The sequence below is a fragment of the Cryptotermes secundus genome, unplaced genomic scaffold, assembly GCF_002891405.2.
Source record: "Cryptotermes secundus unplaced genomic scaffold, Csec_1.0 scaffold363, whole genome shotgun sequence".
In the NCBI taxonomy this organism is placed as follows: domain Eukaryota; kingdom Metazoa; phylum Arthropoda; class Insecta; order Blattodea; family Kalotermitidae; genus Cryptotermes; species Cryptotermes secundus.
Window position 1 is genome coordinate 183,963 of NW_019737986.1, and position 16,593 is coordinate 200,555.

The window sequence follows — 16,593 nt, forward strand, 5'->3', positions numbered from 1 at the left end:
ACTGCTTTACCGTTTCTCACGGTGTTGTCGCTTGCAGATTTCTTAAACTTTTTCTTCAACCCTGAAGATGGGGGCGATACGTTCCTCCGAAACGTCGGTTAACACCACATATACACGGTGCCAAATCCCAGAAGACTGCTTTCTTCAAATGGTTATATTTTCCATAATCACAGCTTGTAAAAAATTTAAAAGGTACAACATTACATATACATTTTGTGATACACATGAAGTTTTACAGGATGCTTTCAGAAATGTACTTGACAAATCCCTCACAGCACTCACATACTGCATGCAGAAACCTGAAATGACATTTCCAGTAAAAGTGAAATTTCATCAAATGAAATGCAGAAATACAGTTAAGCAGGGACACACATTTTAGATGGGAGTATTTTCACATTACATTTCAATGCACAGCAAGAGACATATTGGATTTTCTTCTGACGGGTGTAAAAAAGTGCAAGGCATGTATTGGAAATGTGTTTTAAACTGTCTTCATCTATCTTCCTACAGTTCTTCTGCACTGTATACCGTATAAGTAGTAAGGGGATTTTAGATATTCAACTTACTTTGCTCCACTTATTAACCTTGGGAATGATTTTGATTTTAATTTCCAACCTGCTATGAATCTCACATATCAAATTCTATTTTTCACTTATAAGAGACTCCTGCAGTTGATCCACAAAAAAGCCACCAATTAATCATTAACCAACTAAGCAAAGCAAGCCGAACTTCACAAAAAAGTAAAAATACAAAAAGTCTCCAAAAATAATGTTAAGTGAAGTTCATCACCTGGTCACTGAAAGGCAACTTATATGTGCATCATGATCAAACTGAGCTATTAAGGATGATGAAGGTTTGATCCGTCGCCCCTCGGCCATTCCTTGCCATACTCGTACTGAACAGTCCCAGGATCCAGACACTAGAATTTGGTTCTTGTTGCCCCAAGCAAGACATGACACTGCATCTTCATGACCTCGAACAGAATCCATTTCTCTCCCAAACTCCATATTATACAGAATGCTGCAGTGAAATAAAACATGCAATATGGAATGCACGGTTATAATAAGTTAAATCTGTTCTGTTTAGCACTATTACAGAATTTTAGTCACAAAATCTAACGGGAAAAGATGATTTAGTAGACATAGACACAGATAGCAAGATAAACATAAAATTAATCTAACCCTCTGAAGCCTGAAATGCACCTAAATAATATTTAAGAATTTGATTTCTTCCTCACAGAAAACATAATGTTTCCCTGGTATAAACCAATTAATGCTGTTTAGAAAAATAATAAATTTTCATTCTGCAAATCACACAAAACCCATGAATATTGTGATGTATCAACCCACTACTAGGCAACGGCAGCAACACACATGGGGCGAATAATACAGGGGCATCATTTTCTGTGGTCTGCACATGGACCGCTGCTATGCAGCATGTGCTAGGTATGTTCTTGTGTACACAGTGATGTCACACAATAGTGGAGAGGCTGTGTTTCTGTGAGGTGTGGTCTATGCCATGTCTGTATAAGTGAGCCTAATTCTGAGGCTAGCAGCTGTAGGAGTACAGAAGAGTCAAGAGAATGGGAATAGAATCACATACAATGGAGTACAACAGAGAATACGAGAATGAGAATCAAAGTAAGTTGTTGGTAGGAGACAGCCATGGGACGTAAGTAGTTGAAGAAGAATTAGAAGTCTGCCCGTGAAGACTTAGTGTGTGATTAGAGGATTTAATCATAGTGAGACTGTTTTAATTCTGTTAGCAGGGTATGACTAGTGCATGTATAATAGCGAAGTGTAAATTGTGTACATCAGTGATAGTGTGGTATTGCTTATAAATACAAGCAGTTAATGGTATAAGGTATTGATAAATCTATTCACCAATCCAAAACCCATCTACAGCCACTAACAGACCTTACAACATACGCTGTGGGCAAAATGCAAAGTTCTAAAATAAAAAAGCAAATGGTACACATTAACTACTTCTGTGCTTTAAAGGGTTAAAAAAATATATTTTTGGGTGTGGACTAAATTCAACTGGCTCAATATAAGGTCAAAATGGCAAATTCTTGTAAAATGGTAATGAATCTTAGGATTCCATAATTTATTGATTAGGTGAGCAACTATTGGCGTATCAAGTATGACTCTGCTCCTTGTAGTTAATTAACTACATTTGTTTCTTTCCACATGAGGCTTGGGTGAAAACCAATCAGAAAAATGCTATACAACGGAGTGGACTGGGCCACCTGTAGTCTGATTCCAGTCAGGTCATGCTGTACAGGGCCAAATTGACATATGCTGCCAAATGACCTCAGAAATTAGGCAGAGACTGAGTCAGCTCTTTGTCTTCATCCTCCGCAATGCCGTCATATACAGTGCGCAATCTACCTTGTTTATTATTTTTCAGACAATTTATTTTCTGTGGCCAAATGATAAACTGTGACAGTAAAGCATAGTACTGCACTGCACTGCACTGCACTGCACTGCACTGCTCTGCACTGCACTGAGCTGCTCAGGAAAAACATCTCATACCACTGTCAAGCACCAACTGAGGGACTTTGCTGAAGGTTACCCCTAAGCCCCTACTGTGATTAGCTGTTGTATTTCCCTGTGAAGGCAATTTTTTGTTTTTTGCTTAGTGGGGATGGGGGGGTGGGGTGGAATCCAACTGGGTCCACTTGGCCTATTGTACCTGCCCTGGGTGATTATGATGATGGAGAATTTGGTGGAATGAAAATTGGCAGGGCAAACCGAAGTACTTGGAGAAAACCTGCACCAGAGCCACTTTGTCCACCACAAATCCCACTTGACCAGACCTGGGATCGAACCCGGGCCGCCACAGGGTGAAACCAGTGACTAACTGCTTGAGCTATGGCACAGCCATTTAAAGGCCATGCTTCTAAGTCTAAAACACTTAAGAGTATCGGGGAAGACTGAATGAGTAAACACAGTATATGCTAGGTGCTCGAACATGTCATGTGACACTATCAGTACATCTGCAGAGAATGTGTATGGACTCACATGTTATTGTCCCAGGATCCTATTATGAGAGACTTATCATCAGGCATAATGATGCATGATGATAATGCCATGGAAGACAGCGTTACACTGCGCACCTGCCTTTTTTCTGAAATGGAATACATTTTGAGAAGAGAGTCCTGTCCCACTGATACCACAAATTGCTTGTTTCCAGCAACAGCCACTGCAGTCACTGCTTCTTTGTGGGTCTGAAATGGGGCAATATTCTTCAATGTGCTGAAGCTATGCCACACAGGGAAACACGACACACTGTGTACTCTCTCTTGCAATGTGCTTCTTTCATCTGAAACAAGATAAATATCAGAAAGAACAAAATATTCTGCTATACACAACTTCAAATTAGAAAACTACTGTTAGCTATTTAAAAACTTTTGCCTCTTTGAATAAAAGAAACTCTCTCTCTCTCTCTCACTGTGTGTGTATGTGGGGGGGGGGCATGAATGTGTGAGGTGGGGTTATGACCAATATGAACATGTCATATTTTGAGGGAATGTGCTGCCTCAATTTTCAGGGTAGCAGGCACTGGGTTCCTTGAGCACATCAGTGCATGTCTTGTTGGACTACACAGTCACAACCCAGACAACGATAATCTGAATATTCACTGCATAGGGATCCTCAAATTTCATACAGTGAATAACTACTTAAAAATCTTTATATAACAATGTTATGTAAACATATAACATATGTATGTTATATAACACATACCCATCTCTGATGAAGCAGCAGAACCATCACCTCCTGTTGGCATCAAAGCTGGGATACCAGTTCGTCTCTGTGGGTGTGGCAGTGTGAATATCTGTTTTGGAATTTGACCAAATTCCATAATCTGCACTTCTAAAGCATGCCGCTGATTGAGATCATGTATAGAATCAAGATCTACAGCACCCTCATAACAAAGGTAATAAAACACTGAAAACCAAGAGATGCGTTTCATAGTAGGGGAATTAGGTTTTTCAGACCTACAGATAAACACACATCATATTATCAACTTTTGGAAGCAAGGTGAAGTAAACAGTAAACACTGAAGAACTGAAACAAATGGGACTCACAGTTACATAGAGTGAGTTAACACTTATAACAAGAAAGGTAAAAGGAAACTGCTGAACTATGACATTAGGTTTACAGCACAGATGTGAAGTTCCACACATTAGCTTTGGCACTACACTGGTGTGTCCACATAATTATAAGAATTGCTTGTGGAACCTTAAGGATTTACATCTCTACGTGGCATAAAACTGAATGTAATAGTTAAGTTAGTGAATCAAAACTGTAAGTTATTAAGGGCACTCATTTCATTAGGACAAATTTTCACCATATTCATTTCTATCCTTTCTAACAGGGAAAAAAAGATTGTGCTTTACCTCAGTGTTTGTACTTAGCAAAGACAAAATTACACAATAAAATTAATATGCTTACAATTATCAGCCTTTTTTGCCTCACTTCCAGTTTGTTTGTAACCAAAAATGAGATCTATCCAATGGTGCAACATATTGGACACATGATCAGATTCCAAGGCATCTCGAAGCTTTTTCACAAAATCCTGTGGCCCTATGAAAGCAAAAGGAAATATTTCCATATGTCATATGTAGATATGAAGTGACAGGAAGTTGGAGACAATTGCATAATGAGGAGCTTCATAACTTGTACTCTTCTCCAAGTATAATTAGAATGATCAAGTCAAGGAGGATGAGGTGGGCAGGTCATGTAGCACGAATGGGGGAGACGAGGAATGCGTATGGGTTATTGGTGGGAAAGCCGGATGGAAAGAGACCACAGGGACGACCAAGGTGTAGGTGGGTGGACAATATTAGAATGGATCTTAGTGAGATAGGATGGGATGGTATGGATTGGACAGATCTTGCCCAGGATAGGGACCAGTGGAGGGCTCTTGTGAACATGGTAATGAACCTTCGGGTTCCATAAAATGCTGGGAAATTCTTGAGTAGCTGCAGAATTGGCAGCTCCTCAAGAAGGGCTCAGCTCCATGAGTAAGTAAGTAAGTCATATGTAGATATGCACAAACTTTTCTAATATCAGCAGTAAGAACAAAAGACTGAATTATGTACCAGTAGCCCAAGGGGGGAGCTGTACATCTCCATTCTTAGTACCATCATGTCTGTACCCAAAGTTAATTCCATATGTGTTAACCAAAAAGTCTCCAACTCCTTCGGTATCATAGAATGCTGGAATCACTTCCTTGAAATCTGACATATTTGTCATGACATTCTTCCAGACATCAGGAACACTAAGAAATAAGAAGACATATACCATCAATGATTTAATTGCAGTCTAACCTTCATTTAACGTTTTTTTCTATAGTCCCAGTTAATAATCTCACCGTTAATTTCATACACACACAAATTACATGTGTATCTCAACAGCTGAGTAATGTGATTTACCTGTTAAACATACGATCAGGATGGTCAAACCTTCCATTCTGAAGACAGAGCATATAGTGTGGATACTTCCTCACAAGATAGAACAGGACAAACCCTGGTGCCGAATAGTGGGAACCATACAAAAACTTTGGAGGAGACATTTCTTCACAGCGCTCCTGAAAAACACAGTTCATCCACTATACTGCATGTGGACTCAGATTTGAAATCAGTGATCAATTAATTTTGCACATAAATGTGAAATTTGTTTGAAACTCAAATTTATTACTAATAAGGATGCCGTATTTCTCCTATGTAACTAGGACATGCAAGTCCAAATATATGCATACTTATACAAAAACTAATTACATGGAGCTAAGACCTTATATAAAAACACAATTTTAAATATTCTCACTTGAAAGGAGCATTTACAACTCTAGGGATTAAACTAGTGAGAATAAATTACTTTTCCATAGGAGAAAGGTTCACTATCAACCTACGAAGTTACATGGCTCTTCAGACCAAATCTAAGCTAAGCTAATCTGGAGGAATTCATTATATATCAATATAGTATACTTTACACCTGCAATGAAGGCAATAATGCTACAAGTAATGAACTGTAACATAACAACATTACAAAGAAGCTAAATCAAACAGTTTTATGGTAAATAAACTGAACATTTTTGGTTAAAACTCTGACAAAGTTATTTCAATCTTTTATATAATCTTAACCATAATAATGTATTCATAATGCAGAACACATCATTCCATACTGACCTTTAATCTGGCTAGACGAACCTCATTCAGAGCTCCAATGGGTTTACTGAGGTCCCTGTATGACTTAGAATCATCCAAATTCAGCTTCAGAGACGAGTAATCTTGTATCACCCATGGAAAAACTGGATACTGAGTTAGATCACTGAATGTTCTGTCAGCCATACTGGAACACAAAGTTAACAAATAAAGAGAAATACATTACTAGAATAGCAAGAATTAATTTCTCAAGAACTCTGCTCTGCATCATTTTTTCATAATATATGCACCTTTACTAAAAGACAAGAGATTATAAAGGAATTAAATACTAACACATAACTCTTAGCCACAAATTTCTGGTCAATATGGTAGCAAGCATACCCGTTCTTAGGCAGTGACCGTGAAACACATGAAACAATGCCTGCTGCTAGGCAGCAGGTTTCTAGCCAGCAACAATTGAACTACAACAATGAGGAATGGTGTTTCCTCTGTGGTCTGTGCCGAGATGTGATAACCAGGACAAGTTGGAGTTGTAGTTAATGTGTGAAGTGAAGACTAGGGGGTTGGTGTGAGATGTATACCAGCCTGGGAGTTAGTCAGCTGAAGCAATGGGTCAACTGTGGAGTGTAACAATGTGCAGATGGGAGCAGAAGGATCTCTGTGGTTAGAAGCCGTGACCAGGGAACAACTTGTGGGGACTGTAGGAGATTAAGAACTTGTGCGTGCACACACGTGTGTGTGTGGGGGGGGGATGCGTGCATGTAACAGGGAACTATAAAGTGTAGTTACAAGTTGTGGGTATAAGTGGTCAATAAACTGAATCACCAATCCATATCCCCTGTACAGTCAAACTCATACATGTGACAATATATATGATTTTAAGTAATTAATCATGCAATTTGCATCTTCATGAATTGACTGTCATCCAAATGTTCCATTCCAACAGACATATATCTCAAGGATTCTGAAGGTACACAAGCATTTAAACGTCATACTCTTTGAATGCAGGCACAGGCAAATACTGATGTCCATGGGCAGGGCACAGGCAGTTTGGGCAGAAGGGAAAGTGGGACAGGATAGGAGGCATGCACTACAGAAGACTTTGCAATCAGCGGCATCCATACCTGTTCTAGGGGACTGCTGAATTACACTTGAAATAAATACTGGGTTCTCAGTCACCTTCTCAACTTTCATTTCTCAGCAAGTTACTTATAGCTTGAAATTTAGGCCATAATTTTTCCTTGCCCAGCCCATGAATTTTTTATATGCATCCATAGTTTTTCAATAATGCAAATTTTTGTCATGTCACTGCTTTGATGTTCCCGTTTCCCATTTCACCAACTACAACTCTGTTGTAATAGCGCTACTTCTGTTACTGCCCCTCATGCAGAGTCTGCGAGCAAAGCTTTCAGACTAGAAGTGGCTGCTATGGTTGGACAACCACAGCACCTTTGTCTTTCACTATCTTGCTTCTCAATTTTCTTGTGTTCAGATGGACTACCCAAGTTTAATAAGTGCAAGTGGCACTTCTAATGAATTTAAAGAAGGGTGAGGAGGGAAAGTGTCATAAAATTACTGTGGTGTGTAGACCCATTGCTAGGCAGTAGATCTGTAAACATCGGTCGTTGCTAGACAACGCCTGCAATTCACACATGGCCAACAGTACAGGAACAGTATTTTCTACATCTGCAGATGGACTGCTGCTATGCAACGCACATACTGTGATGTCACACAACATTAAGTGGCCATCACATCATGTTTCCTGCTTGTCTGTCAGTGTGCGCGTGTACAGTGACATCACACAGCAACAGTGGGTAGGGGTCATGTGATATGTGTTCAATGTTGGTAGATGTTGGTCCCTCAGCTATATAAGTGAGTGACATAGTTCAGCTGAAGGCAGTTACGAGAGGTAGTAGAAGTGGAAGCATGTGAACAGAGTGTAGTGGAACCAAGGGTACAGAAAAATACAGGAGGTCAGCCTATGAAGATTTTTAAGTGTGACTGGAAGTTCTCATGTGTAATATTTGTAGTGATTTGAAGTGACAGTTCCTGTGTTGAGACCGATTGCTAGGAGACGACTAGTGGAAATGAGAAGCCTAGTGCATGTGCAATGGTGAACTGGAAAGTGTGTCAATCAGTGATAGCGATGTACTGCCTGTAATTTAGGTGCAATTAAGAGTGTGTGTAACCAAAGCGTTAATAAATCCAATCATCTGAACTAGAACCCATCATTTCATCACGCATACCAATCAACATGTGTCAGTATGTTATTACCACTGGAATTCCCCATGTTAGGCACCTTACTGTATTCACTACAATCATGGTAGTGCAACTGATCAAGGCACTATGCTACACGCTGGAAGTTTGTGGGTTCAAGTGCCAATGAGGTGGATTATTTCAATTTACCTAATCCTTTCAACTGCACTATGGCCCTGGGTTCGACTCAACCTCTAACAGAAATGAGTACCAGGAATCTTCCTGGGGGGTAAATGGTGGCCAGTATGTAATGCCGACAACCTTACTGCCATCTGTGAGCTGAATGTCTAGAGAAAATGTGGAAGCCTCAATGTCTCACAAGTCTGTGGGCCTTTCGGGCCTATTACAGGGACAACTCTACCTTTTCTTTTTAACAACCAACAAGTGTGTATTACTAGTATTCTCTTATGCTACATTAAGAATAATGAGAGATTTGAAAGTATGTTGAATATAGGGAAATACAACAGTTACACACCCAGGTTCAAAATTATGATAATACATTACAGAGATCAGAATGAAATCACATTTTTATTCTAAAAAAACTCATCTTTCCTCAATATTATTCAGCCATAACCTTCCTAACCTCAATATAAATGAAAAATAGTATTCACATTTTCTATGCAACACAACTTTCAAATAGGAAATTTTGGTTAAAGATGAGTACAAATTAAACAAAGAAAATCCATTCTGAATTTAGCCAATCACAGAGCACAAGGGACACAGAAACAAAGGAGTTGAAGCAGCTGAAAGAAATCAAGTTTCATACCTGTTCAAATACAACAAATAATCATAATTAGACAATACTCCATTTTGCCACTGCAGGGTCATCATCTCCTGCTCTGTGTTCTCCAGGTGCACAGAAGGTTGGTCCAAAAGTCCCTGGTACAGTGCATCTCTTTCTGCTTCAGATTTCAATGATAAATACAGATGGGTCACTTGGCTATTGCTTTCACAGTATATTTCCAGACCCTGAAAAGGAAAATTTTCGTTAGGAATACATATGACAAAACCCCATTATGTTTTCAAAGTCATTATATCATACTTTAATTGTCAGTAACAACATACTTTCTGAAGTTCTTTCTTGGCAGTAACATTGCTCACAATCACACAGTGTAACAACCCAAGAGCAATATTAACATAAGTAATTAACCACTGCAAAAGCCTAAAATCAGTAATAATATACTTCTATTCCATCTCTGCTAACAGATAACAGAAGGTAAAGGTAAAGTTGTCCCTATGCTTAACTAATTAAGCACTACGTCATGAAGGTGTATGGGGGAGTGGATGTATAGATCCACATCTTGACCTCGGCATTTGCTGGAGGTGAGTGGTCAGCTTCACGCCCCTGCCACTTTACCCCCAAGGAAAGAGCCCCCCATACCCATTTGATAGGAAGTTGGAGTCTGAACGATATGGAGAAGAGAAAATTCTGACCCTACCAGGAGTCGAACTCCAAACCCGCGGTCATCCAGCCCGTTTGCAGTCGCTATACTGACTGCACTGCCATGGCTCAACAACAGATCACAGAAGATAGTGAGTATTATATTCTGATGCTACTAATAATTATGTTGAAAGATGAAATAAACAGAATAAAGTTGTTTAATACATGGAGCATATGCTATAAGTTACATGTTTTACTTGTTAACCGTTCCATTTCTCTTTCATTTTAAATCTCTGTACCATATTTCTATATTTACTCAATAGTAACAAATTGCATGACAGAAATATAAACCATAGTTTTAAATTCAAACTTGAACTTTGTCTTTAATGTAATGCTTCACTCATTTTTATTCACATCACTAAAAACATCATATAATATTATATTTAAGCATCCTGTTGCACTCCATACGATAAATGATATAATGATACAAATTCTGTCCCAAGTGCAAACAATATATTATGTGTCCTTGATCTTGTTCACCTACACTACATGTTTTGGCCTCAGACGGCCATCATCAGGTGTATAACACTCATGTCGCTGTCACACTGCGCTCAGCCCAAAATTTAACATTTAAAACACATGTAGTATAGAATAACAGCGGCACGCACACAGGAAGACTACACAGGATAACACCTATACAGTGTGGAAACAAGAACTAGCCGCTGCAGCACTTTAGACATAGGGCGAGTAACCCTAACAATTTTAAATTTAAAATTTAGAGAAAAAATTTTAAAGGATTTTAAAATTAGAACTAAAGATTTTATAGTGCTACTACAGGTACTTCAAAATTAACGTGTGTAAAATAATCTACATCCAGACAGATATCAACGAAGTAGATGTTGATAACAACAGGGAAAGTGTTTTAAATGTTAAATTCTGGGCTGAGCGCAGTGTGACAGCGACGTGAGTGTTATACACCTGATGATGGCCGTCTGAGGCCGAAACATGTAGTGTAGGTGAACAAGATCAAGGACACATAATATATTGTTTGCACTTGGGACGGAATTTGTATCATTATATCAACATCATATATTTTAGACATTTTAGACAGCATTTTAAACAATGTTGTAATTGAAGAAGCAGTTTTGCATTTGTTTATTCATTTAGGCTTTACGTAAGAATGGCGTCAACACCTAACACTATAAGCATTTTTATGTGGATGGCCAGAGCATTGGTAGGTAATGGACTGGTAAACACCCTGCAACTGAATACACACAAGGCAACAACAGAAAAAATCGCCATTTCTAGGCAACAACTTGTAAACAACTTTCAGTTGAGTGCGTTATAACAACAGGAGTCAAGAAGGAAAGATGTTTTCTATGCGGTCCCTGTGAAGCTTACATAACAAGTATCTGCTATAGCTTAGACTAGAGTGAGAGACTAGTGCAGTGTGCAGAGTGCTCATAACAGAAATGAACACAGTGAGAGTTTTAGTTCACAGGCAGTTATGAGTCAGTCATAAACCAGAGAAGTGAGTCCAGAAGAATTTTTAGTTCCATGGTTCCACAGTGATTGAAGACAAAATTGCAAAAAGACTTCAAAGTGATTTGAAGGGCTAATTTCTGTGTTGGGATCCATTGCCAGGAGACTAGTGATGAATGGGAATCCTAGTGCATGCACAATGGTGAACTGGAAAGTGTGTAAATCATCAACAGCACTGTACTGAAGTGTGATTAAGAGAACTTGTAACCAAGGTGCTAATAAATCCAATCATCAAAACCAGAATCGACAATTATTCGCCAGACGTACCACCCTAAACGTGGCAATATTAAATTGGAGGATAATTAGCAAATAATGAATTGATAATCGATGATGTTTGTGTTAGTCACGGGTTATTTGATTAAGAATATGTTTCTCCCCAGATGATCAAACATGGGATTCCATGCATAAGGTAGATCAATTGCAGTAAAGGCTTGAAACACCAAAGCCAATCAAAATTCAATTTCATATACCATCATACATTTGTGACACATGCCTAAAGATCTACTTAGTTTGTACAAAAGACATGAGAAAATCCAACAACTCTAATTCAAAGTAAAAAGTAGTTAACTTTAATTCTTCCACTATTGCAGGTTAGATCTTTTATCAGGGCTCAAACAACCATGATTTTTGCAACTTCTTCCCTATATTATTTAATACATCATCCCTGGCATGTTGTAACTGAAAAAACCGTTTCTGACATCTGTTCATTTATTCATTTATGGTTTATTTAATGAGGCTACAAATATCTCAGATTATATAAAGGAAATGATAGGATGATTAATGAATGATTACTTGCAACAAATGTGGAAGGAAACAATTTTGATTTAGGGGGACAAAGTTGCTCACGTCCGTGACATTCTTTAAGTCATATGTGTCCCCTGGGTAGTGCAAAATGAGCAGCAACCCTGGCAAAGCTTCCCAAAAGAAAAGCGCAAACCTTTTCAAGACACAACAAAGTAAGAACTTCAGTGCTCTCTATTGGGAAGCAAGAAGCAAAATGGGTTAAATGATCCCAAATGAAGCAATTGGAAACCAAAAAACCAACCAACAACTTTGATTTAATTTGAAGAAGTGTCTCAGAATTTGCTGGGAAGGATTGAGAAAAACCTCAGAAAACCTCAGTCATGACAGTTTCCCAGCCTAGATCTGAACCAGGATCTCCTGAATATGTCAGGAAGAGTTACCACTTCAGCCAACTTTCTCAGTCTATGACCTGTTGAATTGCATACTGATATTCTTATGAATCCTATACTTGTGAAAAAATAAGAATTATTATGTAAATATTTCTGAAATACAAATATAGAGCTTTACTTTCATAAAAAGTATTAGCAAACTCATTACTTCAGATGGTACTGCAATACTTTGTTCCTTATTAAATGTGTACTCACCACTTGCCTCAAAAGAAATCTCCTCTGCACAATTCTTTTGATATCTGGAAGGCGAATCTTCAACACTGGGTACTATAATAAAAAAGAAATCTTGTATGATATTTAGTCCAGTTAAGTCTTCATACCAATTTAAATATATCAAGAGGCTTTCTTTCAGATGATAATCAGTACTACGGAATTGGAAACAGGGTTGGAAACAGCCCCAAAGATAGCTGAAGTAAGCATTCTTCACTCAGGATATGATTGATTGCCTTTGTTATAAATACTGCAGGATAGAGTACCTAACACTTTAATGGATCAATAACACTCACATACTGTATCCACTCTTAATGAAAGTAAAGTTATCAAACATACTGCAACCCCCATTTAATGATCCCAATTTATTTTGTTTCTCACTTACATTCAATTTCACTGATCCCAAGTTAATTATATCAATGTTAAATATCCTCCACTTAAGATTTTCTCAGTTTAGTGATTAAATCCAGCAACCCCCAATCTAATTTTTAAATGAAGTTTCACTGTATTTGGTTCCTTTGTAAAAATGTGGAATGTTTAAAAAATGGTTCCCTCTCTCTGGTACTGGGACATTTGTATACAACACAACAACTATTCGCTCTGTAACACAGGGCACAACAATAGAGTTACTGTTGGAAACGGTGGTTTCTACTCGGTCCATGCAAAGGGGTTACAAGGAAGACAATTGGGGCGACCCAGTTAGTTGAAACTCAGCCTTGTGAAGAGAAGACTAGGAGGTTGGTATGAAATGGCCATCAGCATGGCAGTTGTCACTTGAGAGTTGAGTTCTGCAAGGGAAGCTGTGAAGGTAGAACCTGAAGAATCTTCACTGTTAGAAGCTGTTGTCAGGGAACAGCTGGTAAAGCCACAGCAAGCTGGAAGGCTTAACAGGTGCTGTGGTGATTCATGAACTGTGGACATTAGCAGTGGCGCTGTAAGTGCTTGTAATTCCAAGTGGTGTGTACAAGTGGTCAATAAATCCATTCCCCACAATCCAAACCCTGTCTGTAGTCACACCTAAATCGTGACAATAATTAAGCATAAAGATCATAATGAATTAAAGTTTGCTCTGTAATTACAAAAAAATTGGAAATGAAGATTCAAATGGCAACCAGAAATTATAGCACAATATTGGATTTCAAGTTTTCACAGTGGTGGCTTCTGGGATGTAATGTTATGTACTCCGATGAAAGTCACTGGATTACACAGTGTTAATCTTGGCTATCACATATGCTGAAAACAATACTGAGTATGTAGGATCGCCTGTTGTCACAACAGTGGTTATGAAGAGTCCTGGGATATAACACCATGTAGTCTGTTGGCAGCCAAATGACATTTAGGAGGAACATGGCCATCTGCATCTTCCGGGTCGAAGAATAAGCCAAGCAACAAACCAGCATGAAGCAGGTAGCAAGTTCTTCTGAGAAAGTTTCATATCTTTGAGTATTCCCTATTCAGTCGCGTGCATGCTCGCCTGCCTGCGCGCACACAAACAGATGTTTGATGATTTGCTTATAAACAATACAAAATAATGCCTGTCTAAACTGGAACCTGGAGTAAACAGGCATATGCATTTTCCAGAAATCTGTCCAGTTCTAGGATATAAAACAAATATATTGAGAGTGAAAACCAATCTAAAATTGCATCTACAAAATTGATACTGGTTTATGCAAAATGGGAATAATACTGGTAGACCACAACGGGGACACTGACATAGGGAAACAGGACGACAAACTGATAACAGCCGCAAAATAGCTGGATAAAAATGAAATTAACGACTAGCATGAAGTAAATAACAACATGAAAGAGAAGCACGGGAAACAAATACAGTGCAGGGGTCTCACTCGAGGACAGAATTCACCTGATGATGGCCCAATGAGGCTGAAAAATGGTGTGAATATAAATTAGTAAAAATACATGTAAAACCAAGGCAGTTGGTGAGGAGTGTGAACATTCACTTTTAATGTGTAAATCTGTGTACTACATAAAGGCCTACGGGCATTTTATTCATTTGAAATGTCATAGTATTAAAATGCATTTTAGTGAACAACATATTCCTAATGTCTTTTTAAAGTTGTATTATTGACAGATATGTTAGTAAAAAAAAAATAGGGAATAATAAAATTAGCTGATTATTTGTTCTCTGTTCATATATTTTGCTCCTTGCTGTATTTTATCTGCGAGAGAATATTCTTGCCAACAGCAGTCAATTAAGTCTGTCAACAAAATAAGTGCATAATATTTTAATTGAAAAATATAAAAAGCTTAAAATATGTTGTACTAAGTTAACAGTACAGTGCAGATATTCTGCAGTACAAATTCTTGGTCCGATCTGGATCATATATATGAGGTGCTATTGGAAACTTCTCAGGCTATGTCAAAAAAGAAATGATGGCTTAACTTACTCAATTTTTGCTGTCATCTCCTTCAAAATAGTCTCCCTGAGAACGAACACAGATATCCCATGCTTCAAAAGTACCGTGGAAGTCATTTTCCTTAATTCTGTTGAATACACTGTTTCAAAACATCATCCCTTCAGTTTTATTTTCAATTTGTGAAACAAAGCAAAATCACAGAGGGCTAAGTCCAGGAAGTAGGGAGGATGGAGAATGATAACCATGTTGTTGCTAGTCACAAACTCTGCGGTTTTCAGGGACGTTGTCATGATGGAGTATTGCAATGCATGCTCAAATTTTCTGTTAACATTCCTTGGTAAACCCAATAACTGATCCCATGGATTGTTCAGTGATGGTATTCATGGATGAGTTCTCAAATTTTTTCAACATTTTCTGTAATTTTGTTGGTGCTTGGTTGCCCTAAATATTCATCTTCAACTGGCATTTGGCTGGCCTTGAAACGTGAATGTCATTCAAAAACCGCTGTCCAGCTTAAAGAATGTTCTCCAAAAGCCTCACGAAGCATTCCAAGGGTTTCGGTAGTGGATTTACTGAGCTTCGTGCAAAACTTGATGCGAACATGTTGATCTATTTTGCCATTCATTGCAGACAAAAATTAAACACGAAGTCAAAAATGCACTGTATGTTCACAGCACAGTGTCATGTGGCAGTCTGATGCAATAGGCTTTTGGAAGTGTGACCTTGGCCTCCCCTCTTATTATCTTCTTTCACCAAGGTAGTTACAACAACAGTCATGGGAACTTTCTGATAGCACCTCATATATGGCTATGTAAACTGCAGAACTCTTTCACCTAGAATACGTATACAGAAAAATCCCTATTTTATGTTTGTTTGGGGGATAAGCTTGTATTTTAAATTGAGGAAAACCTTAAATGGGAGTTCCGAGAACCTGAAGCTTAAAATCACTGTTTAACTCCATTAAATGGCAAAAGGCTCATACGTTTAATAAAATAAATATAATTAGCAGCATAAAGTACATAAAAAAATCACTTTTAACAATTGATTTCACTAATTATAATCAATATAATTTATTAGATAATATGAATTTTGAAAAATGAGAAACTGCAATGTTCAAATTATATTACAACACACATCTATAATAAATCACACATCCTTATAGAACTTAATAAACAGGTTGAATGTTACCTGTACAAAGAGAACAAGTGATACTTCCAAATGATGCAATGTGTGCATAGAGACAGGGTAGAGGAAATGGCTGTGCTGCTTAATGGTTTATAATAGCACACTATGCAAGTAATGGCCTTAACAGACACATGGCTTGCCACAAATAAGTTTAGTTTGAAAATGCAAAAAATTTCACTTCAACACTACAAATAAGTTCAAAACTTATTAAGGAATCAAACTTTCTCATATAAAATGTGGATAAATTCTTAAATTGAGAAACATTTAACCTGGGAAAATAAT

At 38.0% G+C, this 16,593-nt stretch overlaps 1 protein-coding gene across 1 annotated transcript in view; it reads right to left on the reverse strand.

The window, feature by feature from the left end:
* LOC111870604 (protein FAN) overlaps window positions 1–16,593 on the reverse strand; it is a gene marked incomplete in the record, with an annotated part of 42,113 nt that overhangs the window by 9,375 nt on the left and 16,145 nt on the right. The window contains 9 exon segments of the mRNA XM_033753923.1: window positions 790–1,020; window positions 3,024–3,324; window positions 3,747–3,950; window positions 4,458–4,589; window positions 5,108–5,286; window positions 5,441–5,595; window positions 6,194–6,356; window positions 9,192–9,394; window positions 12,737–12,808. Coding sequence (XP_033609814.1) covers window positions 790–1,020; window positions 3,024–3,324; window positions 3,747–3,950; window positions 4,458–4,589; window positions 5,108–5,286; window positions 5,441–5,595; window positions 6,194–6,356; window positions 9,192–9,394; window positions 12,737–12,808 — 1,640 coding nt within the window.